The 26,900-nt window shown below is 41.3% G+C and overlaps 1 protein-coding gene across 1 annotated transcript; it reads right to left on the bottom strand.

The window, feature by feature from the left end:
- Nucleotides 1-172: 172 nt before the first annotated feature.
- On the bottom strand, nucleotides 173-24,925 carry LOC114545756 (GRB2-associated-binding protein 1). Its single transcript, XM_028564254.1, has 13 exons — nucleotides 24,438-24,925; nucleotides 17,050-17,178; nucleotides 15,012-15,177; nucleotides 13,662-13,845; nucleotides 11,483-12,165; nucleotides 8,659-8,741; nucleotides 8,068-8,177; nucleotides 5,933-6,207; nucleotides 5,119-5,184; nucleotides 3,854-3,950; nucleotides 2,848-2,980; nucleotides 2,473-2,607; nucleotides 173-1,160 (listed from the first exon to the last, which is right to left on the bottom strand). Exons 1-13 carry the CDS (start codon nucleotides 24,510-24,512, stop codon nucleotides 972-974), a joined length of 2,325 nt encoding a protein of 774 aa, XP_028420055.1. The 5' UTR covers nucleotides 24,513-24,925; the 3' UTR covers nucleotides 173-971.
- Nucleotides 24,926-26,900: the final 1,975 nt, after the last annotated feature.

The raw sequence follows: 26,900 nt of genomic DNA, 5'->3' as shown, positions 1-26,900 counted from the left end.
TTTTTTTTTTTTGTAAACTGTGATATGGAGTGGAATGTCTTGACAACTATACAGATATTCATGTTCCCTACAGGATGAATCACAATAACTTGGCGGATCCCTTCACCGACCTACTTGTACTTGTCTCTTGACTGGACTTTGTGTCGTTCTGAAAACACACCAGCAGCCCAAATTAATGTGAAGTGAAGACTCATTTATTAACCATTATTACTGTAATCACAATCAGTGAAATGATTCAGCAATAACATTACAGCTTGGATTTGGACACAATCATTCGCTGCACACAGGCTGCCCGGGATGATCACACACACAAAAACTATCGCTGATAATTATTCTGATTTGTTAATCATTTGATTCACCCATCATTTTTTTCATCATTTCAGCAGGAAACATGTTTAGAGAATAATAGCTCTAACTCTTTTATCTCTACAACATTTCTTTGATGCCAAGAAGCTCTGGAGGAAGAACTCAAATTAAAAATTAAAAACTCAGCTGGAGTTGAAGATCCTTAGTTTCTCTGACTAAGGGAAGCTGGATTGAAGCTAATTTTAGCCAAAATATGTCGATGCAGAACCACGTTTGACATGCTGTGGGTCACAACACTTTTCCTTCTATTTCTTTCCATGAACAAAAGCTGTACTATGCAAAAACTCCCTCCACATTGGACACAATTTGAAAATGTAAAAACACCGATGCATGATCGTCGACCTTCGACATGTTTGAGTACTTCATCGTAGCAGCAATGTGAAACTGAGCTTTCTGAGTTTCAACCCAGCTGATCACACAGTACAGCTGTTATCTCTGTTTTTCGTCTTTTTGTCAAAAGACTTTGAAGGACTGCAGGAGTATCAAACAGTGATTTGAGTTTTTAGTATGTTAAGAAAGGAGAAGGGAAGCAAGGTATGTATTCATTTATAAGCAAAAACTCGGTGCTGCTTGAGAACAGCATGACTGCGTGTGTTAGTGCATCTCTAGCATTTCTCCTTCTCCGTGGACATCCTCCCATCATGCCATGCTTCTCTGGTGCTCCTCAGGGCCTTGGTTCTTTTGGGGTCCACCACCACATAGTCCACACGTGTACGCCCGCCCCGTGCGCGCTCCTCGCCCGCTGCTGCCTGCTCGCTGCCGCCGCCGCCTCCACCTTCTGCCGTGCAGCGTTTCTGGTTGTGGTAAAGATTTATTTTTATGACTTGGTATATTAATTTATCAAAGCAAGCATAGAAGAAAAATAAAGATGTAGCCAACGACAAAGCTGTGTATCACACATATATGAAGCACAATACTAAGTAGGTCTATTTAATACTTAAAGGACAATTCTGGAACAAAATGAACCTGGGGTTAATAACACATGTGTACCGAGTCGAACATTCTCTGGGATATGTTTTCATGCTAATCGAATATGTCTCTAGCTTGAAACAAGCTAGCGCAAACCGCTGATTAGCTTATAAAGCTATTTGTTAAGGCACGGGTAAAGTAAAACGAAATCGCTATTTCTATACCACTAAGGCCAGTTACACACTGGGTGCGTCGCGCAAGCATGTCAGCTGTGTGGCGTGTCCGTTTATATTTCGGCTCCCCTGTTAACAATTTAGAGCTTACACACTGCCTGCGTGACACGCGCGTCTATCAATGGGAAACATACATGTGCCCAGACAAAGCTAGCAGCAGCAGCACCGCGTCAGACATGTTTGTGGTGTGTAAAGACATAGAAAAATCCACGCAGCCGCCACGCAGCTGACACGCAACAGAAACGTCACGCTCACGCCACGCAGCCAGTGTGTAACTGGCCTAACAAGGCTCAAAATAACACCACACTTCCACAGCAGCATAATGAGGGTCCCTAGGCCTACATGTAAACCAAAGCATTGAGAACCTTCTAAGTGTACAGACAGTTTATTAAAAAAAGATAGATTATAAAGACAGTAGCGTTCACGTATACAAGCAGGTGCCATCTTGGGAAAACAGTCATGACCAGTCGAACGACGAACGCCGTGCTTGAGCTATGTTACTGGTTACTGGTTGCACGGCACTCGTCGTTCGACTGGTCATGACTGTTTTCCCAAGATGATTTCCTAATTTCCTAATCAGCGGTTTGCGCTAGCTTGTTTCAAGCTAGAAACGCATTCGATTAGCATTAAAACAGATCCCAGAGAACAATCGACTCGGTACACGTGTTATCAACCCCTAGGCTCATTTTGTGCCGGAATTGTCCTTTAAAAACAGTGTTTACATGATTTCATGGGAAGAAACAGTGTCAACTTGGCGCCCTCTGGTGGCTAAACTCCCACCAGACATGAATGATCATTTCTAACTCAAATGACCAATCACTGGAAGATTATAAACAAAAAATCTAAAGGACCTCCATGCAAACATGGCTGCACATGGCTGCACAATATGTAACAATATTTTAAATAATAAACCATATTTTTGTGACTTGTGTGACAAAGCAGAGAGTAGAGCGAGCGGTGTCACCTGTCTTGTTGGAGTGGATCGCCCAGTGTGGAGGTCCAGGTCCAGGTACTCCACCTGTTTGTCGCCTCTGGCTCGCCGTAGCAATGGGCTGCTGACTCCGCCCTCTGAGGCCCGGTGCAGCATGAGCCTCAGAGACTGTCCACACACACAAAGTTTAGTTTAGCATAGCTTTTATTAAATGGAGACGGTAGAGAAAGAAAGAGGATGAAGGAAGAAAGAGAGGAAAGAAGCAAATGAATGGGGGAAAAATGGGGCCAAAATGAATCAGATCAGAAGGGAAGGAAGAAAGGAAGTAAGAATGCATGAAAGGAAATATGATGGATAGGAAGAAGGATGTAAAAAAGGAAGGAAGGAAAAAAGGAAGGAGTGTTTTACCGTCTCGTCGGTGCTGAAACTGAGGTTGGGAGTTGTTGTCATGGCAACGTAACTGTCATCAGTGTCATCGGAGTCGGAGGAGGGGGACGAGCTGTGAGCAGAGGGCGGCCTGGCAGTCCGATGAGTGGATGGACTGTTACACACACACACACACACATACACACACACAAAATGATCTTCATGAATACATTTTATGTCTGCAACAATTTTAGCTCATTACTTTCAGCAACAACTCTGACAAACATTCTCTGGCTCCATCTGTGACTGTCAAATCGAGACATTTGAAGACGTGTAGAGCTTCAATGATTAATCAATTAATTGACTAGTTGATCAACACCAAATAAACAACTATCTATAGATAATCGATTAATCGTTGAAGTCATTTTTAAGTAAATAATCCAAACATTCTGTTTTAGCTTTATAGTAACTTTCATATTCTGGGTTCTGGACAAAAGAAGACATTCCATGACATCTTTTTAGGCATTTTAGGAAGTTGTGAAGGGCATAAGAGACTAACTGGCAGATTAATAGATTATCTACAGCCCTAAATGAATATGTACGAATTAACTGATGACAAAAAATATATTACTATATTCATATTTTCATTATAATGTTAATTACTAATAAAGTATGTGAATTCCTTTTTTCATCATTTCACATAACATTGTATATTATATAATATTGTATGTTCATGTCTTATTCTTTTCTCAGTTTAGCAGCTTGTGTAAAGTTTTTACTCTATACAGGCTCCACTGTTTCTGCTTTAATCTCTTAATCTCTCTGCTCTAATCTGTATTACATCTTCTATTACGTTTAGTATACAGCTTGCAGTGCTCTTTCAGTACCACAGGGGGAAGCAGAGGGCAAAGCAGCTGATTCTAACTGCTCAGATATGAACACATCGCACCTCTCTGGCTGGGTGGTAGACATGAAATATTAAAGTGTTTTGTAGTTTTCTGTTGACGCTGCAATAAAACATCACGCACACAGACATACACACGCTTACTCTCTTGTGAAGGTTCGAGTGACAGGCGAGCGAACAGGGGGCGGGACTTCCTGCCAGTCCTGCTGCACTGGAGTGATGTCCAGAGGAGGTGGTTTCCCTGGGAGGGAGAGAGATATACAGAGAGAGAGAGAGAGAGAGAGAGAGAGAGAGAGAGAGAGAGAGAGAGAGACAGACAGAGACAGAGGGAGAGAGAAAGACATTTTTAAGAACTTGAGGATGTTTTATAACCTTACTCCGCCAGATGGATTGCTTCACATTTGCTCGGCATATCCATCTGGGAACTTTCATTTGGAGAACTTTTAGGAAGGGGCGAAAATACTGGTTAGCTGATAGGATAAACCATCTGTCTATCACCACCTATGTTTGTGATAGATGGGCCAAATCAACCAATCAGATCAAACTCTTGCCGAAACGGGAGAAGAGCAAAAACATATTTTCTTCCGAGAAAAGTCTCCAGTGCCGTTTTTTGCTCTTCTTTCAGTGAAGGAATACTTTCTAATTTGGATAAAACTTGCGCGATAGCTACGCTCATCTCATCCGTGGAAGCTGCAACTGAACAGTCGCTTCTCTTCTCGTTGCGTCACACCTAAACCCGCCTCAAAACCAATGCTGATTGGTCGGTCGTTTGGCGAACGGCTCCAAATTTCAGGATCAGGACGGTCTCACGAGGCTAGATGTTTTACGCAAAAAAATAAAAACAAACCAGTGGAGTAAAGAATTGTGTGTTCATTGCCGCCATCTTACCCACAAATAATAAATAGGGCTTTTACTTTCTTTTGAACAGCAGTACAAAAGTACTTTTAGTTTGGTATATCAGGGGATTTGTAAGGGAAGAGATTAGAGGGTCTGATGTCTTGAATCAGACAAAAAATTAAATACTAATGAAGCTTTTAATGTTTGTAAGAAGTAAAAGCTCCCAAAAAAGCAGCATTGTTTGGAAGCAGCTCCCTAACTGTGAACCTTTATTAATATTTAATGTGAGTTTCTAAGCTACAGCTTTCTATACCTGTATACAGTATACGTATGTGTCATGCCCTTGTATTGCAGCCTTGTTGAGCAAAGTGGAAGCAGGTAAATAATTAAACCTAAAAGAGGCCGAAGGGGAACAAGAGAGACGAGAAATAACAAACAGGACATTTGAAGAGAGAAAGTGAGAACAGGAGCCACTGAGAGAGAATAAACTAATTCAGGAACAGAAATCACAGACATTTCAGACGTTAACTGCTGGGCTGTGTCGTCAGCCCAGTTAGTAGTTGGTAGGTTACCTCTTGTCTTGTGCGTCGACTCTCCAGCAGTCTGGATGTCCGTTCTCTCTGCAGGCTGACAAACTCCTGCAGTGATTCACAACATCAGAACGCATCAAACAGGCAAACAGCAAAATCAATGGGAATAATAATAATAATAATAATTTATACTTTATTAAGCCCTCAAGGGAAATTACAATGTTTTCACTCTGTTGTTATTATTATACACATTACACACAGGCCTGAAGTACACACACATGCTCAGTACCTATACATGCACTGACGGAGAGATGTCAGAGTGAGGGGGCTGCCCATGGACCGGCGTCCCGAGCAGTTGGGGGTTTGGTGCTCAAGAGTCACCTCAGCAGTGCCCAGGAGGTGAACTGGCACCTCTCCAGCTACCAGTCCACCGCCATACTTTGGCAACCCTCCGGTTCCCAACCCAACTCCCTACTGACTGAGCTACTGCCACCCCAACGCTTCTGTTAACCTGCAGAATTTACGTTTTATTTTGTATGCAAAACAGAACGACAAAAATGTCTTCGTAAAATGATTAATTCCTTGTTTGGGTTAGACAGATATAGCCTGAATTTTATTCAAATGCAATTTGATTAAAGGTATTGGGATTACCATCAATAATGTGCTGCAGCTTGCTGACTGTCTCACTGAAATTAAGCTCTTGTTGAACTTCTAATCACAGAAAGCTTTCTTGTAATATATATATGCATGTATATATAGCATGCTCTTGTATTATGTCTCAGTTCTGATATGCAAGTGTTTGACAGAGATAGCAAAAGAATTAAATGTCGAGTTTCCGTGACGGGCTGCTACTCACCTCTGCGTTGTGGTTTCAGGTTGCGGTGGATGGGAGGGGGCATGGCCTTCACCTCAGGTTTCACGGTGTTCCTCCGGAGCGGCGGGGTGTCGGGAGTCAGCGGGGAATTACGGAAACCCAGGTGGGCGGGTGGGGGGACTTGCCTTCCCAGGGACGCTAGGTCACCTGTGGCAGGGGTGGGATGGACGGGAAGGGAAGGGGTGAGGGGGGTCATGGGGACGTAGTTGGCATCCTGGAGCTGGACAGAGGAGTCAGAGGGAGGATGTGGGTGCACCCTGGAACACGAGAAGAAGAAAGTAGAAATTGGAAAAAAGAAAGAAGAAACCTAGAAGGATCAATAGGGGGTTCTATATTCCTGTTATATAAAGGAAGTGTATAGGTCTTTAAAGCTGTGGTGGACAGAAAATGTCTTAATAATTAAATAACTTTATAATCTTTCAGCATATTGTAATTCAAGTGGTCTAAAAAAAACAGACTTCTGCACCTCCTCTTGGCTTGGTTTTCAGCCTTTAGATAATCTAGCCGTGGCGGAAGACTTTGGCCAATCACAGGTCATTTCAGAGAGAGAGAGAGAGAGAGAGAGAGAGAGAGAGAGAGAGAGAGCATTCCTATTGGCTGTTCTGTGCATGCATTACCTGTGCGACAAAAAGGGGGGGAGGGAGAACTGCTAAAAGAGGTCTTAGTCTACTTTTTTTTGCATTTGACCCACTTCTTTAGAGGTTTAAATCTTGGAAGAAGTTTCTACTAGTTTGTCAAGGTTTGTCGAATGGTTCTTGGTTGGATTCTTGAGGTTCTTAAAGGACAAATCCGGCGCAAAATGAACCTAGGGGTTAATTACATATGTGTATCAAGTTGACCGTTCTCTGAGATATGTTTTCATGCTAATCGAATGTGACCAGTTTCATCGCAAACCGCTAATTACCTTATAAATGCTAGTCGTCGGGGCAGAGGGTAAAGTAAAAACAATACCTCTAAATAACACTGAAACCACCAAAGAGGTCCCTAAAAAAAAATCTTGACCCAAACATGGGCTATTTGAACTCATTCAAACATTCTTGAAGAACTCTGTAAATGTCTTTAAAGGACAAATCCGGCACAAAATGAACCTATAAGGCAGAGGGTAAAGTAAAAAGAAATTGCTATTTCTATTAGGGCTGGGCAATATATTGATATTATATCGATATCGTGATATGAGACTAGATATCGTCTTAGATTTTGGATATCGTAATATCGTGATATGACATAAGTGTTGTCTTTTCCTGGTTTTAAAGGCTGCATTAGGGTAAAGTGATGTCATTTTCTGAACCTACCAGACCTAGCTGTTCTATTATTTGCCTTTTTCCACTTAGACATTATGTCCACATTACTGATGATTATTCATCTAAAATCTAAATGTGAAGATATTTTGTTAAAGCACCAATTATTCTAGGGTTGCCAATTGTCAACCCTAGAATATCGGTGCAATATCGATATTGAGGTATTTGGTCAAGAATATTGTTATTTCTGATTTTCTCCCTATCGCCCAGCCCTAATTTCTATACCACTAACAATGCTAAAAATAGCACCACACTTCCATGGTAGCATAATGTGGGTCCCTACATGTAAATTGAAGCATTGAAAACTTTGTATGTGTACAGACAGTTTATTAAAAAGATAGATTATAAAGACAGTACCGTTCATTTATACAGGCGGGCGCCATCTAGGGACCCTCATTATGCTACCATGGAAGTGTGGTGCTATTTTGAGCATTGTTAGTGGTGTAGAAATAGCGATTCCTCTGCCCTAGGTTCATTTTGCACTGGATTTGTCCTTTAAAGGCATTTACAGGGTTCTTCAAGGATGTTTGAATGAGTTCAAGGAGCCCATGTTTGGATTGTTAGGTTTTTTTAGGGACCTCTTTGGTGGGTTCAGTGTTATTTAGACTTTGGAGTAGTTTTATTCAAATTTCATTAACATGGAACTTCTCTCCCAGATGTCATTGTCAGGACTCTTACATAGTATACATATTAACAATATAAACGTTTAAAAAGAAACATAATATTAGTATTATTTTAAAAAGACAACACAAAAATGTCTATTAAAACCAAATCATTAGATGAACACATGTTTATCATATCACGTATCTTCTGACCGACCTTGGTGCGACAGGAGGCTCAGTGGTGGCAGCACTCATGGGAACATAGTTTTCGTCCACATCATCATCCTCAGAGCAAACACTACTCAGAGGTACCATGCCTTTATTAAACTGAGAGAGAGAGAGAGAGAGAGAGAGAGAGAGAGAGAGAGAGAGAGAGAGAGAGAGAGAAAGTTTCAAAGAGATAAACTAAATAAACTTCCTCCTGGGAGAAGGAGACAGGGCTTATCTTGCTGCCCAACATATACAAACATGCCACAACCTGAGGGACAGCGAATGACACACTGACAAAATGACACACACACACACACACACACACACACATACACATACACACACACACACATACACACACACACACACACACAAAGATCCCAATTTTAAATATCTGTACATATTTATATCTAATGTTAAATTTTACTGCCTTTAAATTTTTACAGATTTAGAGAGAGAGAGACCGAAAGAGAGAGAGAGAAAGAGAGAGAGACATACATTTTGAAATGATACAGATAGAAAATGATTAGATAGAAAATAAGGGTTGACACAACATTGGTTGTATTTTGTTCTTGAGGTTTAAAACGATTAAACTCACGAAGTAACTGCTGAAGCTCTCGCTGAATTCAAACATGCTCGCTCGGTGGGACATAGACCGAGGGACGTGAAAAGTGTCACAACCTGAAACACAAAGAGTATATAAACTAAAAACATAAACCACATTTTGCTCAGAGCACTCACAAAGGATACTAGATCAACATTTTGGGAAATACGCTTATCTTGCTGAGAGTTAGAAAATTGAAACTAATCTCATGTCTGAGAGTGGTATCCATCTTCTCATCTAATTCTTGGCAAGAAAGCAGTTCACTTCCCAAAATGTCAAACTATTCCTTTAAATGTTACACAAAAAGACTTGCACGTGCAGCATATTAACCACTATGACGGTGTACAAATCACATGCAACCTATTGGCGGAACATTTGTGCCCGCTTTAAGACTTGTTGCTGACAGAGTAGAAACAGAGCTTGGCCAGATCTGAATATAGACGGACAGAAGGAGCTTTTAAGAAAGCAAATATTTGTGCAGAAAGCATCAAGTCCGAGCATGTACAGTATGAATACAGAGACTGTTGTCGTGAACATGCTCTGAAGCGGCTGTGTCTCCATCATGAAAGAACATTGGAGAATCTGGCCGAAAAAATCTCTTGGTGGTGTTGTGGGGCAAAGTTCACGTCTTATTAATGAAACAAATAGGCACGCATTGTCTCAGCTGTGAGGATATAATCCATCAACGCTGCCAGTTCTGCACAATAAAGCCGCTTGATCTCCTCCTCCTGCCAGGTTTAAAAAGGCTAAAAGGCTATGCTCCCGCCGCAAGTCTTAATGCTTAATTCGGATTTTTTGCTCAGATCCAATTTTTTGTTTGGCTGTTCACATTACCTTTTAAAATGTGGCCTATATCAGATTCCAGTGTGAACAGTTTGCTGTTTCGAACTGACCCGCATGCGCAAAAGAACAATAACAACGACAACAGACGCAGCACGCTGTTGCACTAAAGTTAGGTAATGGCAGGTGTAACATTAATGAGCAGGTGCTGAGAAGGAGAAGAACAAAGAGAAAGAGAGCCAAATTGGCTATTTTGGCCTTTTGCGGGGTTATGGCTGCAAATTCACTACAGAGGTCTGTGTGGATGCAGAGACAAAGCCAGGAGGGGTGGGACTGCGTTGTGAATAGCTTCACAGAGACACAGTTTATTAAAAACTTTTGGATGTCTAGGGCAACTTTTGATTGTCTCTGTCAGATTGACGTAAAAGTCACATCAAATCCGCCTTGGTTGTTCACACTGTGGCCACATTGAAAAAAATCTGACCTGGGTCTGATTCAGGACCACATATGGAAGTGGTCTAAATCTGATTTGAAAAAATCTGATCTGGGCTAGATTTGAGTGTTCACACTACTTCTGAAGAAGTCTGACCTGGTCACTTGACCCCAAAAAAAAAATCTGATTTTGGACCAGATTTTTTCCACAGACCTACCGCTTTGGGAACAATATATAAAGTATTTCCACCAATACTACTGATTTACAGATACCAAAAGGCTTTTCCCTGTGAGTTAAAAAAATATTTTGTCTGGAGATATGGGACTTCAAATTCATAAAACGGACACTAACACGTCTCCACACCAAAGCCAGATGTGCTCAGAGGCAAATGCTCACCAACATATGAGCCATTACAAATTTGTAGGCAAGAATATGTTAGGTATATGTGTATTTGACAGCTTGTTGTGGAGTTCTGTTGCCCACTAGTGGCACCAAAAACAATAGATTTGTGATTTGGTTTACGCAGTTCGGGGTTGGGCTAAATGTGGGCGGAGCTAAACGTTTGACTCCGTGCGGGCGCCATCTGGAGGCGGAAATCAGGCAGCACATTCTTAAACGTCAATGCAGCACCTATGGCAATTATATTATATTAATATATATAGGCCTATATAATAATGATATTTTAATTATAAAAAATATATAGATTATAATAAATAATGATATTTTAATTATAAAAATGGAAAGGAACAATGGGCTTGGGTTTAGGAAAAGAATCGCGGGAAACAAGCCCCGGTCTCTGGGGGACGCGAATCAAGGAAGCCCCGGTCTCTGGGGGACACGAATCGCGGGAAACAAGCCCCTGTCTCTGGGGGACGTGAGACAGCAATGGACGGTTGGGTGAAGGAAAACAACAAAGGGGAAAGCAAGCATGACTCGCGGGAAGTGAGCTCCAGTCTCCAATTTTTTCTGTATTAATGACTGACTGTTTGTTCTGTAGTGTACTGTTTGTGTCGTAAAGATTTAATAAAGATGTATTAAAAAAGAAAAAACACATTCTTCCTCTTCGGTTGCTATTGGGCAAGTGGGCGGAGTCAAACGTTTAGCTCCACCCACGTTGAGCCACTCCTCGATCTGCATACTGCAGTCAGGGCTTACTCTGATGTTTTGGGTTGAGACACTAAAGGGTAATAGGGTGAAATTTCAAATAATATCACCATGAAACTCCTCCAGTTGATAACTTGCGTTAAGACATTTTTTTGTATTACAAGTTTCTGGAAATGTTTAAATTTGCAAATGAGGCATTATCTAATGCTACATTTTTGTGAATTTAGGAGAAATGTACAGACTCAAATTAACAAAGTGTAGTAAAATAAACATCAAAATGTGTATTTTGGGTGTTTTTCTTCCCCCACTAGTCTGAAAAAAGACATTTCTTTGGAAGCAAAATAGCCCAAAATCTCAAAATTATGTTTTTGCCTGTAGCTTCTTCCCTTAAATTGGCACAGTGGCAAACTCTCATGAATACAATTCTCCCTGAATCAAATTCTTCCTTTTTCTCTCCACATTAAAGGAATTAAACCGTCAGACAGACTGCAGCTTTCTAACCTGTGTGCGTGCGTCCTGACGTAGTGATAGTGTTGCTCCTCGGCAGCCCTCCCTCCAGATATCCGTCCCTCCTCTCTGCCTCCGAGGTGGACCGGGGGAGCGTGGCTGACCTGGTGCCCACACCTGAGCCCTCTCCCTGGGCTGGTATGGTCTGAGGCTTGGGTGGGCGTGGAGGAGGAGTCGTGGTCGAGGCGTGGAGCTGGGTTAGGGAGTCCACGCAGGGTGTAGAGGATCGTCGGAGAGGGGGTCGAGGTTGAACGGCGGATGCCGGACGGGGGATCTGGTAAACACTGGTGGTGTTAGAGTGTGTATTTGGATGCACTGCAGAGTGTGTGTCATCGCTGAGAGGTATCACAACGGGTCGCAGGTGGAAGTCCAGGGAGTGCTTCCTGGGATGGGGAGAGGGGTGACAACGAGCTCGGTGGGCTCGCCTCTGCAGGTCAGAGGTCATGCTGGCATCCAGAGACTGGCTCAAAGGGCTTGTCATGGAAGTGACGGTCCAAGGGGCTGCCCTGAAGCCGGAGGAAGAGGAGGAGGAGGAGGAGGATGGAAGTGGGAGGCCATTGGGAAGGAGGGAAGGAGAGGAGGAGGAGGAGGAAGAGGAGGAGGAGTTGGTGGAGGGAGGAGGGTAGAGGTTGTCGTTGTAGTCAGTTTCAAGAGAGGTGGAGGAACCTAAAGGAGGCCTGGAGACAGACAGAGAGAGACAGAGAGTTCAATCAGGATTTAAACAGACAGTTCACCAAAAATACAGTCAACAATTCTCATTGTAACTGTTCATTTTAAGGTTAGAATAGTAATAAAAATAATAATAATAATTCCACTCACTTATATACTATTGATAATATTTATTTACAATCATATCGGCATTATGTCCTCTCTACACCTTATTTATTTTTTCCCACACTGTAAAATGTCTTTACTGTGCAATGCATTCCCACTGTAATTGTATTTGTATCCCTCCTTTTTAAGTGCATTTGTGCTGTATTGTGATTGTAGTGTATGATCTTGTATTGAACTGTATTAAAGCTATAGTGCATAGTTTCTGTCTCCCCCATGAGGAATTCTAAGTAATGACAACAAAACTGTGGGAGCGTCCACATGATACAAGCCTTCCGTGATCGCCCACCACCCCCCACGCAGTTGCTCGTAGCCAAGGACGACACGGCAGATTAAAAAAACATGATGGACTCTCCAGAAGGGGTAATTATCTTCACTCGAGTTTCTGCGCGCGAAAGTCGCCGGACGCCACAATCTTCTGAACACAGCCATACTGAGAAATACAGAGAGAGTTGTGTGGAGCTGATAGTCTTAATTAGCTTTGTAGCAACTCATTTGGCAATGGCTTGAATGTAACGGATGTTCCTTAATATCAAAAAGTTACGCACTGAAGTTTTATTAGTAGTGTTCTATGTTGTAATATAAGGTACCTGGCTGCAAAGACACCTAATTTCCCTGCAGGGATTAATAAAATCATCTATCTATCTATCTAGAAAACTAAGTTGCTGTTGTTTTTCGTGCCAAACCTCAGCATATCACAGCCCTATCTGGATGGATAGAACTATTTTCAACTGAGGAAAATAAGCATGATGGTGCTGTTTTAAAGACCTGTCCCATGAAGGTTTGTGAAATCTGTGGGTGTGATCCTGACTAAGATAAACTGTAATCCCCTCCCTGAGACTCGACACGTCTGAACCTGTAACTCTGACTGTTAGTCATGGGAGAGCATTCAGCTGGTTTTCTTTAGTCTGATAAAAACCTTCAAGTCACAAACTGTTTTACTGACCTATCATTTTATAATTCTATTGGTGTGTATTGTGTTATTGCATTATTATAACTTTTGTTGGAGTTTTAATAGCTGGTCACATGAGATCGGAAATTAGGGCAGAAATAAAATGCACTTTATGTCCTCCAGACTTTTGCATGGTGGAAAACCAATGAGGTTTATGAGATTTGAAGACATACTCTCTGTTTACTTTAAGATCTGAATGGTACATTAAAGTGTAGAATTTTGGGTTCTATATTAACATCTCAATAACATGTTTTTGTTCTTTCTTTTTCTAGGATTGAGGTGTGTATATACCTCAATATGAGCCTGAAAACAGAAACTAAATGTCTTATTTCCTGTATTTCACTGTGTGTGTGTGTGTGTGTGTGTGTGTGTGTGTGTATGTATGTTTACCTGATGTGACTCTGGCAGTGTGATAACCACAGGTAGTCTTCTTCTGCATTTCCATCGTGCTCCAGGTTTCGCACACTCACCGGGTCATAGGGGGGTGGGACTGTCCCTGTTACCATGGTGATTGAGGCAGTCGGGGTCATCGCTGTGATGGAGGAAGAGCCAGACGCAGGAAGTTTCGCCGGGACTGTAGAAAGAAAATTCACTCAAATAATAAAAAAAGGAAAAAGTTATGAGAAACTATTCCACGTTCCTGTGTCTCCCTGCAGGGCATTGTGGGTATTGAAGTGTGTGACATAAGATAAACTTGAATGGCAATATTTTCTTTTGAGCTCAACCTATCAACATGGGTTTATGTAGATATTGCAGGTCAGAGTTAGTGGTTGTGTTGGACTCTACTGCGTTACATACTGAAATGTGTTTTGAATGAATTCCCAGCTGTGTAAACAACATGCTTATCAGCTTAATAGCACAATTAATCTTTGTTAGGCTGCAACAAGTGCTTCAAAACAAAAATCTATGCTCATTTTCAGGTTCATAATTGTATTTAGAGGTTATATCAGAATAGGTTTACATTTTCAAAAAAGACCATATTTTTGTTGTACTGCACATTGCTTAAGCTCCTCTTTTCACCCTGTGTGTTGAGCTCTCTGTTTTAGCTACAGAGTGAGGCATCTCACTTCTGTTCCATCTTTGTTGGGAGTCGCACATGCGCAGTAGCTAGGTAAGATCTACTAGCCAGTCAGAAGCAGAGTATGAGGGTGCGCCACGCTAGCAGCTAGGCGAGCATTATAACGTGTTACAAAGTGACGCACGTTCGTCACAGAAGTAAAGGCTGGACTACAATAGAGCTGTTTGGAGCAGTTTGTGAACAGTGTTTTCTGTTGGAGATGGTAAGTCCCTTTGGGGTGGACTTTGGGCTTTTTCACTTTGTAAACCTATAACGTGCACAAAAAAAGATATATAACACAATAAAGGAAAGGGAAAAAGCCAAAAAGCATAATATGAGTACTTTTAAAAAAAGAGTGTTATGCATGTTGCTAAAATTTGATATTAGAGTCTAAACTATCATCACAAAACCAAGACAAAGTGACTGCAAAAGGCAATGCTGTTATACAGAATACCATCTTATCTGATATTAAAATATATTTCACATCTGAGTCACCGACGTCCTGAGGACATTGATGTACATCTATTCTCTCTGCATGTTCTCTCACTTCTCTCCTCCCACTAGTTTTCACACTGACTCATAACCCACACTGCAAAACAACAAAGGTGCTGCCTATCTATCTATCTATCTATCTATCTATCTATCTATCTATCTATCTATCTATCTATCTATCTCTGTCTTACCGTCATCAGTGGGGTTGAAGCCACAGAGCAGGCAGATGGAGGACACCCAGCGGTTCATGTCCTCCTCAGACTCGGCCACCAGGTACCAGGTCCTCTCCTCCGTCCTCAGGTCGAAGACGAAGCTGCTCTCCAGCTCCTTCTTCGTGAATGTCAGGCCGGCATCCACCTGACGGAGAGGGGGAAACAGAATTGGATAGGAGACAGGTGAAGAGTGTTTTGCCATCTCTAAAACACAAATCTACAACATTCACCTCGTCAAAATCAATGATATTTTATTTGAAAATTCTGCAGCATTAATACTTAGTTAGCATTAAACACAGAAAGTTTAGCCTTAAAGGTCCAATATGTAATATTTGTACTGTAATAAATCCAAAAATGACACCAATGCCTCATCAGATATTAAGGAAACATGTTAAACTGAAATACTATCTTTTCTGACAACAATGCTAATTTCAGTATTTTTTCTTTTTGAAATTTACATTCCGTGACGGAATTTACGTTTATGTTTTGATCTGTGTGTTGTTATCAACGGCCCAGTTTGACAGGCAGGCCGGGTTGCCAGATATACTTGTAAAAATGTAAACCCAGCGCGCTAGAGCTGTAACGTTAGTACAGCCATGAAAGCAGCAAACAAACGAACAGGATCAACGGAGATAGATTCTACATGACATAAAAAAAGAAAACAGCATGTTTCTAACAGTTGCGTGACCAGAGACGTAACAACCCCCTGGTAAATATTGGAGATGTATTTGAAAGATGGAGACAGCTTAGAGCCCACAAGGACGCAGAGTTGGCTTATTTTCTCCTGAACCGGTAAGCATTAGCTTCAGGCTAATTTATCACAGCTACTAGGGACGGGCATTTTTTGTCATTTCAACATTTGTGTACTCACATTGAATTATATAGCTAGAGTAACCGAGTTGGTTACTCGCAAAAACAATTGAGACATAGCCAGTAAAGTGATCCCGACTGGTCCTGGCTAACGCCGCCATGCTAACCCTGCTAACTGTTAACGTTACCGGGCAGCCCATGGCTGTTTACAGCGTGTAGCCTCTTCAGCGGCCGGAGCCGACAACGGTGAGTTATTTTAAGCCACGAGAGGGGGGCTGTAAATCGGAAAGAGGGGACTATGAGTTTGCAGTGTGTTTAGCGATTGTTGCCGTAATTCTAAGCCAATGAAGTGTGTTCTGTCGGCAAGGTAGTGGTATTTTTAGCGTTTCGTATTGTAATTCTAAGCCGAGGAAGTGTGCCTGACTGGCATGTGGAGAGGACAGTGAGGTTGTTGTGTTTTTAGCGGTTCATACTGTAATTTTAAGCCGAAAAAGTGTGTCTGTCAGTTGGTTACAGAGCTCTGCGTGAGCACAGGCTTTTATGACTGTCAATATAGCCAGCATCTACCGTTAGCTACTCCGCTGTGCTGTGGAGTAATGTCTGGCTATGTGAGACTAGCATCTACCGTTAGCTACTCCGCTCTGCTGTGGAGTAATGTCTGGCTATGTGAGACTAGCATCTAACGTTAGCTACTCGGCTGTGCTGTGGAGTAATGTCTGGCTATGTGAGAAAAGCGTCCAGCTACATTGTTGTGAATGCTGCGGTCTCAGCCTGGCAACCCCCGTGAACTTCGAGTCTGGGCAGGAGGGGGCGGGGGAGACGACTCTCCAGTATTTTGAATTGGTAGTGCAGTAACTATTTTAACCGCTAGCTGCCAGTATTACATACAATATTACATATTGCACCTTTAAAGGACACACACTCTACACATTTCTTTAGTTTGTGCAGTAGAGCATATTTATGGAGGATGAAAATGATTTAAAAAATACATAATATAAATACACAGACAAAACAAATATATTTTAACAAACAAACCCCCCATTTAAAGAGAATAATAATCCCAATAATGGTCATCAACAAATAGAATTAAAACTTTTGTTGAAATAAAAAAATAAATAATAATAACAACAATAAATAGTACATTTTTGTCTCATAACGCCAAGCAGCTAGACTTCCCCTGACTTTTCCTCCAGCATGGCTTTTTTACCTGTTCACACAGGTTCAGGTTGATGGTCCTGATTGGCCGGCGGGCCTGCTGGTTCTTGAAGTACTGCAGGACGTCCGGCTCCCCGCTCAGCCGACCACTTCGCAGCACGAACCAACGCCTCTTCCATGCCTGGAAACAGCGAGAGACAGCTATTATGACATACAGTGGGAAAAAATGATTTAATAGTTTAGTCCTTTTTTTACTTCTTGACAACAAAACAAAATATCTTCTGTGCATGAAAAGGACGCTGCCTGGATAGCACTAGGATGAGGCCATGGTTAGGGTTAGGTGCCTTGAAGTCGACGGTCGCAGCGCTGCCTTGAAGACAACGTTGGGGGCTTAAAAATGAATGAAAAACTTTCAGTAGCGACATTTGAAATTCTCAAGAAACTATTCACCCACACAGGCTATTAAAAAAATATTAATTAGAATTACTGTAATGTCCTGCAACACATTCTCATGAACAGGTTTGCATGATATCGTATGAAAACCAATGCAACCAACAGTGTCGGCGCATCCACATGATACAAGCCTTCTGTGATCGTGCACTGCCCCCACCCCTCCTCCACGCAGTTGCTAGTAGCCAAGGAGGACACGCAGGATTAAAAAAATATGATGGACTCTTCAGAAGAGGTCATTATCTTCACTCAAGTTTCTGCGCGGGAAAGTCACCAGACGACACAATCTTCTGAACATAGTCATACTGAGAAATCCAGAGAGAGTTGTGTGGAGCTGATAGTCTTAATTAGCTTTGTAGCAACTCATTTGGCAATGGCTTGAATGTAACGGACGATTATTATTATAAAAAAGTTATGCACTAAAGCTTCAAATTTGGCTGAGGAAAGGGTTGCTGTGATCCGGCTACAGGGCACCGTGAGGCTGCGGTCCTTTCAGTGGCCGTTGCAGTTAAGTTTAGCCGACCAGAGGTGACCGTCATGCAGCGAAGACGCGTGTTAAGTGTTAAATTTAGGCACCAAAACGACTAGTTGAGATTAGAATAAAGATTGTGGTTTGGTTTAAAACACCACTCCCCTTTAGTAGTATTCCCAGGACACAAACACATATTTGCTGGGCGAAAGTCTTGTGTTTTCCCCCTATGTAAACCCCCAAAATCACAAGTTGCCTTATTTCATTGTGCTAGAACTCATGGTAGAACTGTAACTTTGTCCTGTTTATTTTTCTGAGGTGAATAGAACAGGCATCTACGTGCGGGGTCTGACCATCATGCCGTATTTGTTGCTTCCCTAAACTTTCGCTCATTAAGAGACCAGAGTCTCAAATGGGGCTCTGTGTCTGTCACGCCTCTGCGCAGCACCTCCTTGTTGAGGAGCAGAGAGTTTGCCTGGAGTTCACTCAGAGTTGGAGTAATAGAGTCAGCAATCACTCCGTCCAAGTAGCAGTGCTTCGCCTTCTGAGAATATAGTTCCCAGTATGTATTCGGTTAGAAGATGGTTGTGTCTCATGTGACCTTGTTATTTGTACACGCTGTGACAATACAAATCACAACATGTAAATAGGAAAATGTTGGCGTTATTTTGTCACTTTTGGGGATCTGTGCTAAGCTAGGCTAGCGATGGGTGCGTCAGACAGAGTTACGACACGCACGGAGATGAGAAGGGTATGTATGGACTTATCTAACTCTGGGGATACAGTGAATAAGTTAAAGTCCCAATAAGTCGTTGTGTTCCTTTAACTTCTTCCGGGACAGGAACTCCACTATCCCACCTGAAAGGTCTGTATTTTAAGACCCAACCATCCACCCTGACCACCTCTCTATGAGGATCTTAGGATCTAAATATGTTGAATACATACGAATTAAAGTGTATTACATTTTGTAGCTATATGATCGAATGGTTCATGAGAACAGCCTGTGTCCTGACAGATATAAACAACAATCCCCACTTGTACAAGATGAAAAGACATAGCTCCACTCAGTTCTGGCTACAGAGTTCACTCCACCCTCCAAGCCAAAGGTGTTGAACTAAAAACCTTTATAATGCTTTTCAATAACCCTTTAGACCAGTAAGAGTTTGGGTTCTACAAACTAACTCTGGTGTCTCTCTCCCATGTCAGAGGTTTTACACTTCAGTGCACATGAATGTCAACACACATACACACATACGCACACAAAAATTGCTAAATGTTTAACAGTACTCTGAGGTTGCTGCCGTCATCCGCTAAGCAATACAGTATGGGTAGAGTACATCTCCCGTGAGCGATCCACTCATATTTCAGACATGACTCACCGTCCACGTGTTTTTGTATGTGTGTGTTTGTGTGTGTGTTTGAGGGTTAAGTGCAAGTGTGTAGGTAGTGTGAGCGAAAGACACATCGTGATTATTTAAACGTGTGAAGCAAAGCATGAGCAAGGACTTTAATTTAAGAACAGCACGTGTGCATGTGCGCACACACGCACACGCACACACACACACACACACACACACACACACACACACACACACACACACACACACACACACACACAATGATCTAAGTGTTTTTCTGTTTCAGCGTTTAAAGTAATCAGATAATTTAGTCTTTATAACTACTATCTGAAAAGGACACAGGTTTGATGAAGAGTGACTTGAAACAAATTGTTGAGCTGTGTACTTTAGCAAGGCATGCCAGATATGCACTGTGTGTGTGTGTGCGTGTGTGTGTGTGTGTGTTTGCCAGTAAGTTTCCATCAGTCCAACAAACCAAATCCATCCCTTCCGATGTTTAATAATATTTCTCAACAAAACCAACGTGACTCCAAAGACATGCCTCTGAGTGAGTGTGTGCGTGTGTGTGTGTGTGATCAAAGTGCACAGCAATTAAATACTGTGGAACACGTTTCCCACCTCTTTTTCTCCAAACACAGGCAGGAAGAGGAAGTAGCTGAACAGGAAATGCCACGAGGAGATGGCAGTAGATGTGTGTGTGTGTGTGTGTTTTGTCTCCCCCCCCCTCACTCTGTCATCTTCAGGCCACTGGACAAATAAAAGCAGCAGGGTATCAGCAGCAAGGATGAAAATGTTTTTGTATGACTAATGTGCATTAAAGGGAAAATGTAACCCCCACAATATAATATATAAATTGTATATTTTGGTCACCTTCCTAGGCTCACTATGGTCCCAGAAAGGGTTTTTGAACAGACTTCAATGGAAGCCAAACGATAGAAAAAAAGGTTATAACACGTCCAAATTTTGCAATCAATTTCCAATATTTTCAAACAATTATTATTATTAAGTGTCTTGAATCCATTTGTGGGCGCATGGAAATCCAAACACAACATTATTTGCTAAACTATTGCTAAACAAAGCATGTCCGGATTATCCTCCTGTGAAGTTATTGGCTGTGCACTTGGTGCACGCTTACTTGCACGTGCATTATATTGACGACCTTAATAACCTGTTTTTGCTGACTCTAGTTATTGTGCTTTATGAGGGTTATAGTAGTAGCATTATAACTTACCATCAGTGAATTCAGGACATCTCCCGAAAAAACAGGATGAGCGGAAACTATTTCAAAATAAATGTCTCTAAACAAGTTGTGATGTCTTAAGAATTAATCGTTTTCAATTAATAGTGTCAACGCATAGCATATTTTGGGTCTAATATGGCATTTAATGCAGTTTCTTATTACAGCATAATTTAGATACATGTCTAATTGTGTCTAATTAGGGTATATCTGTGTTTGTTTAATGTCTGAAAAAGACCATGTTATTTCTAATATGACACAACGTATGGCTTATTACGTCTTATTCATGTACCGTAAATTAAAGTGTGACCAAAAATACCATGTAATAACATCTCTTTAGGAATGTCTTACTAAAGATTTTAGCAATGGGTCTGCTGCTTGTAATATCTCACTTCACACATTGCATTTTCTCTGCCTGCACCAAGTACATTTATGCTCATTTAGCTGCCTGAATATCAGCAACTTCAAAATAATGATAATTCCTTTTCTTTAACACTTTCTCTAATGTCTTCTCCACCTATTTGTTCTGTTTTTTTTCCTTTTTTGACCCTGACAGGAAGAGGGCACAATGGATCCAAAATAACACTTCCTCCATCCTGCCTCCAAACCAAAATTAACACCAGACCCGAATAACAAGTGTCCCAGTGTTCAATTCCTCATTTACTGATCTATTCCTCCTCTTCTTCTCAGAACTGCGGACATGTAACTTCACAACACTTTCAATTTTACAGCAGGGTCTGTGAATACTGTGAAGGAACTGAAATTCAATGTTTTTACAGTTGCAAAGAATGCCTTATTTTCATATAAACCTGTTTTTGTATTATGGCTTCCTTAAAACTCCCAAATCAACACTCAATAACAATCACAAGTAAATGAGTAAATAGTAGTTAAGTGAAAAATACCCCAACTACTGTGACAAGGTTATTTAAAATAAGTTCAAATATAAACGTTGACCTATTGTGTTATGGGGGATTTTTTGGAATTGTAGGGTCTTTGTAAATTATGTGTGGTCTAGACCTACTCTATCTGTAAATTGTCTTGAGATAACTCTAATGATTTGATACTATAAATAAAATTGAATTGAAAATCAGTAACAGTCCATTAATTGTTTATAAAGGTTGAAGGCATCCGAGGCACTCGAGAGGGTAATGTTTAAAAAGCCTTTAATATCTCCTTGGCTATATTAAAACATGACGACGCTTTCAGACTTTAAGGCCTTCTTCAGGGCATTATCATGAAGTCAGTTGCCCTAATGAAGGCCTTAATGTCTTAAATGCGTAGGCATGTTTTAATTACTTTTATTTAAACCAGGAGTTACAAGTGCCTCAGATACCTTCAACCTTTTAAACTAGTAGGATCCCCAAACTGAAGAGTACCAGAAGGACACTTTCTACACACCCGAGCGGCACTCCATGCAAACTGTATCGTGACTGAGTCCATTAATTGTCTTGCAACTCAGATTTATCTTGCGACTCCTTACAGGTGTTCCTACCCCCACGTTGGGAACCACTGAATCACTTCATTGCAAAGGGACCACAAAGTCGGTCTGTGAGCTGTGGTGGATGTTTTCTACACTTAGGGTAATAACTTCCATTTCATTTTACAATTTGTATTCAACGGTGGCCAAAATAACCAGTTCTAATGAACAATATTTTTCCTTTTGTTAGATTGATCACCATGACAATCACTTTAACGCACTCTTTGTGGAGCCTTTGTGTTCCACAAATACACTGTAATTAAAACACATGGCAGTTATCCAAGCTGTGATAGGACACAGACTCAGACAGTCTCTATTACCTTCATATATACAGCTTTCCTTCAACTAACTATGTGTGTGTGTGTGTGTGTGTGTGTGTGTGTGTGTGTGTGTGTGTGTGTGTGTGTGTGTGTGTGTGTGTGTGTGTGTGTGTGTGTGTGTGTGTGTGTGTGTTTAAAACTTCTAAATCTTTAGGGAGGCCCCCCTCCCAACCAGTCCCAGCTGAGAGTGATTATTTTTTACACACACACACACACACACACACACACACACACACAAAAGGGAGTGTATGTATGATGAGGTATGATCCACAAACTCTGGCCCAATACTCGGTCTGCTATGGTCATTATATGCTGCTCCGCGTGTGTATGTACATGTGGGTGTGTGTGTGTGTGTGTGTGTGTGTGTGTGCGTGTTGAGAGTAAACACACAGCTAGCCAGATGTGTGTGTGTGTGTGTGTGTGTGTGTGTGTACACACTGGGCTGTGTATACCATCACAGCTCAATGTACACACAGTGTAAACAATGGGCTCTCTTGCCTCTTCTTTTTTCCTTTGATGTCAACTAACGGGGGTTGTGGGTAATGGAGTCCTTGTAATTAAGGTTGTTATCATTTTGTCAGAAAGGGAACTCACTTGATCCATGTAAAAGGTTGCGGTTTCAGATCAGCAACACCCCAACTGCTCTTTTACACAGTGGTAGTAAGGGGAAGTTCTCTCTTCTTCTCTCAATAACAACAATAACTTTTCTTCTGCCCCATTTATTCTGCCTTCACCCTTTTCTTACCACAGACACACGCATCCAGAAAGTGACCAAGAAAGCAGGAAGAGAAAGTTAATGAATAAAAGAGAAAGGGACAGAGAAGTACACTGGAAAAAATACAACTGAGTAATGGAAAGAAAGAAAGAATGCTTAAGGGAAAATATGTAGAGGAGAGATGAGATTAGCTCAACTCACAAGGCATGCCAGATATGCAGTGTGTGCGTGCGTGTGTGTGTGTGTGTGTGTGTGTGTGTGTGTGTGTGTGTGTGTGTGTGTGTGTGTGTGTGTGTGTGTGTGTGTGTGTGTGTGTGTGCTCTTTTACTGGAAAGCAAAGTGACAAATAGCTTTGGAATTGGATTTTGGTATATACATAACTTATAGTACATAATTTCCTTTCAAAATAAGATGCCCTATCTATCTATCTATCTATCTATCTATCTATCTATCTATCTATCTATCTATCTATCTATCTATCTATCTATCTATCTATCTAATTGGAATCAGTTGTTTCATTTTGTCGATTAATTCAGGAAATAAATTGCAGAGATACTTTCACTCCTAAAAATGAACATTAAAGTAAAATACTCAACCCGTTTATATGGGACACAACATACAGAAAGAGCTGAAAATTGTGTAAATGTATCGAAGTCTCTGGTATCCAGATCTAGGTAAAGTAAACAATTTTTTTTAAGTATAGCCAGTTAGAAACAGGTGTTTCTGTTGGCAATGGCTACAAATCAGCTGTGTGGATATACTGTACAGTATTTTACAAAACAAAAGCATGCATAGGAAATGTCTCTTTTTAATAAGCAACTCCTAAATTATTAAATATTTCCATAACATTGTCCTCCATGTTTATGGATTTTTCACTGTCTATCTATTTAAAAATAAAGTTGTCAGATTTCCGTAAAACATGAAAAGGTATTAACAAAGTCTCTTTTTTGGCTGAGTTTCTGCTTCTAATTTGGAAATACGTTTTACGAAGTGCAGCTTTTCATGTATTCCTCCAAATACATACATATAAAATGTAAATCGGTGCATTTATCTATTCATCTGCAAGCCTGCATGCTAGCTACGCTTTGTTTTTTTTGTGCTTTAACTTTATAAAAAGAAAAACATTAAACTGAATCAAACAGATAAGAAATACATGTTCTGATACATCAAAGTAAACCTAAAACACATTACCTACTATAGCAGCACACAGCTGTGTTCTGCTGAATGTTTTATCAGTTTGTGATTATAACTTTAAGAAATGACATGTAGTCATAGTAAGGAAGAGTTAATCTTCAGGCGTTCTTTATGTCAAACATCTGAAAAACACTATAAACAGATACTTTTTAGACTTTTTCAAACTTATTCTGAGATATTTGTTTTTGCTAAAAGCTGAACATAAAAGTGAAATACTCACATAGCGGCGGAGCTTCTTCTCTGGTGGTGACTTTCTGAGCCAGCCCTCACACACCACCTCCCCTGCCGCACTCATCCTGGCGCCAACAACACTCCACTCAAACACAGCTTCCAATCAGTCGCTTCCAATAAGTCAATTAGGATTCCAAGCACTCAATCAGACTCAACTAATCAAGTGTCAAATCTGTCAATTAAGGCATCGAAGGAGTGAGACTTTTCTCAGGTTTCCGATCGGTTAATCAGACTTGAAATCAAGGCTTCCAATCAGACCTGAAAGCAGTTGATCTGGCTTCAAATCAGTCACCAAGGCTTTCGAACGATCCAATGATCTTTAAATCAGTAGCTCAGTCTTCTGCTGCTGTAATCAATACACTTAGTTGATTGATCCATGACTCCAGCAGTTTCCATCCGCACGTGAAGGAGTTGCTCGTCCTTCCACGGCTGAGTCACACCTCCTTCTGAGAGGGTTTCTACTTTCTAGCAGAGTCCCTCTTCTCTCTCTCTCTCTCTCTCTCCCCGGTTGTGCGATAACCAAACACTGTGTCACAGCTCGGACATTCCTTCTTTCCTCTCCTCCCACTTTCCCCTCCTCCTTTCACACTCCTCCCCTTCTGCTCCTGCTTAGGATAACAGGAAACTCCCCCTGTGGATCTGGATGTGTACAGTATGTGCTGTGATGGAAAAAAAGTACCCAGATAATTTACTTAGGGGTGGTTTGGATCTTTTGAAGTGGGGTTGTATATAAGTCGGTGTATTACAGTTTGAAGAAGCAGATAGCTTCTGTTATATCGCTCTCTTCAAAGCCACCTAACAGACTGACAAAAACAGTAATTTTACCTCGAAGAACACAGGCGTTTCAGAAAGGGGAGTAGAAATAGTAGTTTGTGAAAAACAAGTACTGTGTACAGTCTGAAGCTGAGACTACACTGTTGAGGGACTCACAAGAGAAAGATTAAAGGGAGAATGGTCAAAAATGGTAGCCTGACAAGCCAGACCCACACATAGACATTATATAAACTGGACCAACAGATCCCGTTGCTCTGGACGGTGACCAGTGAAAGATATTAGAAGCACTTTTCCGGTGATGGCTGAGCGTTACTGCGCAGCCTCCAACTGGGCTCGAAGACGTATGTGACGTGAGCAACCTGTCTGAAAGTTGTAAGTCTTCTGGTAGCTGTGCCAAGAGAAATCTCAATCATTCCCAATCTTACAGATGTGGAGAGCATAGGTACTGTATATGTAAGGAGATAACATAGGCACAGGATATGTTATTGCTAACTAAAATGCTAGTTAACATTATTAATTAAACTTAAAAAGCGAATGTAAGTTGAAACTGCCTGCGAGCTTCTCCTGTACTATACGGTAATTCCTCTACTATGCGACAGTAAGTCGCGTGGTTATGACAAAATCGTTAGCCTATTTTTACAAAAAAGTCTGCTACGGAGCCATAACGTGAGATACAAGGTAATGGAGCCTTTTATACATTGTCGTGTTTCTTTAAAAATAAACAATGGAAAAATAGTCTTTAAATGCTTCGGATGTAAAGTTATTCGCCGTCAAAGTGGCGCCAAAATGAATGGCAGTCAGTGGAATGCTAACGTGAAAAAAGGTGATAGCTTGGTAGCATCAAAATGGCGCCATAGGATCTATGCGTTCCGGGGAGAGGCTTACCCCCTTGGACCCACATCAAGATGTAGGGTCTGGGAACTCACCATTGGCAGGGCTCAATCCGAGGGGCGGGATAAACGGTTGTCTTTCAAATTCCCTCTGCTCATAATAGGATACACTACTACAACGCGCTACAACCAGGCAGAGCAACGCTAGTTGATAGATTAAACTTTTGCCGTTTCAAGTCGGCAAAACTCTTTACACATCTTCCTTTTTTAAGAATGATTTCTGTGCCGTTCTTTGTTCTTTTCTCAAAGAAAAGCTTAACTCCAAGTCTTCCAGAAGACTGCTGTTCCCAGCAGCAGCAGCAGCCGTAAGCCCGCCCACCGACTCTATACTCAATGTGATTGGCCTGACCAGAGTTTGGTTTTTCCAGCTCGCAAGCCAACGGAGAGTGCCTAGACCCCCCTGGCTGCAAAATAAATTTGCTGCCACTAGGGTGCGTCTAGATTTCTAGGCTACAAAAATAGTGCAGCATATCAGCATTTTAGACTTTGATATGGGTCAAGCTTCAGAAAAGCTTGATCCTACATTTCCCACCATTCAGTTGAATAGAAAAAAAGACAGCTTTCCTTCTCCAGGGCCATGGAAGACTATATAGTGAACACAGAATGAGTGGTACACTTTAATAGTAGTAAGTTCAATTCAATTCAATTTTATTTATAGTATCAAATCATAACAAAAGTTATCTCGAGACACTTTACAGACAGAGTAGGTCTAGACCACACTCTATAAATTCCAAAACCCCAACAATTACAGTAATTCCCTCAAGAGCAAGCATTAGCAGTGGCTATTG

The sequence above is a fragment of the Perca flavescens genome, chromosome 19, assembly GCF_004354835.1.
Source record: "Perca flavescens isolate YP-PL-M2 chromosome 19, PFLA_1.0, whole genome shotgun sequence".
Classification (NCBI taxonomy): domain Eukaryota; kingdom Metazoa; phylum Chordata; class Actinopteri; order Perciformes; family Percidae; genus Perca; species Perca flavescens.
The sequence above is the reverse complement of the archived record's forward strand: the minus strand, read 5'-3'. Positions and strand labels throughout refer to the sequence as shown.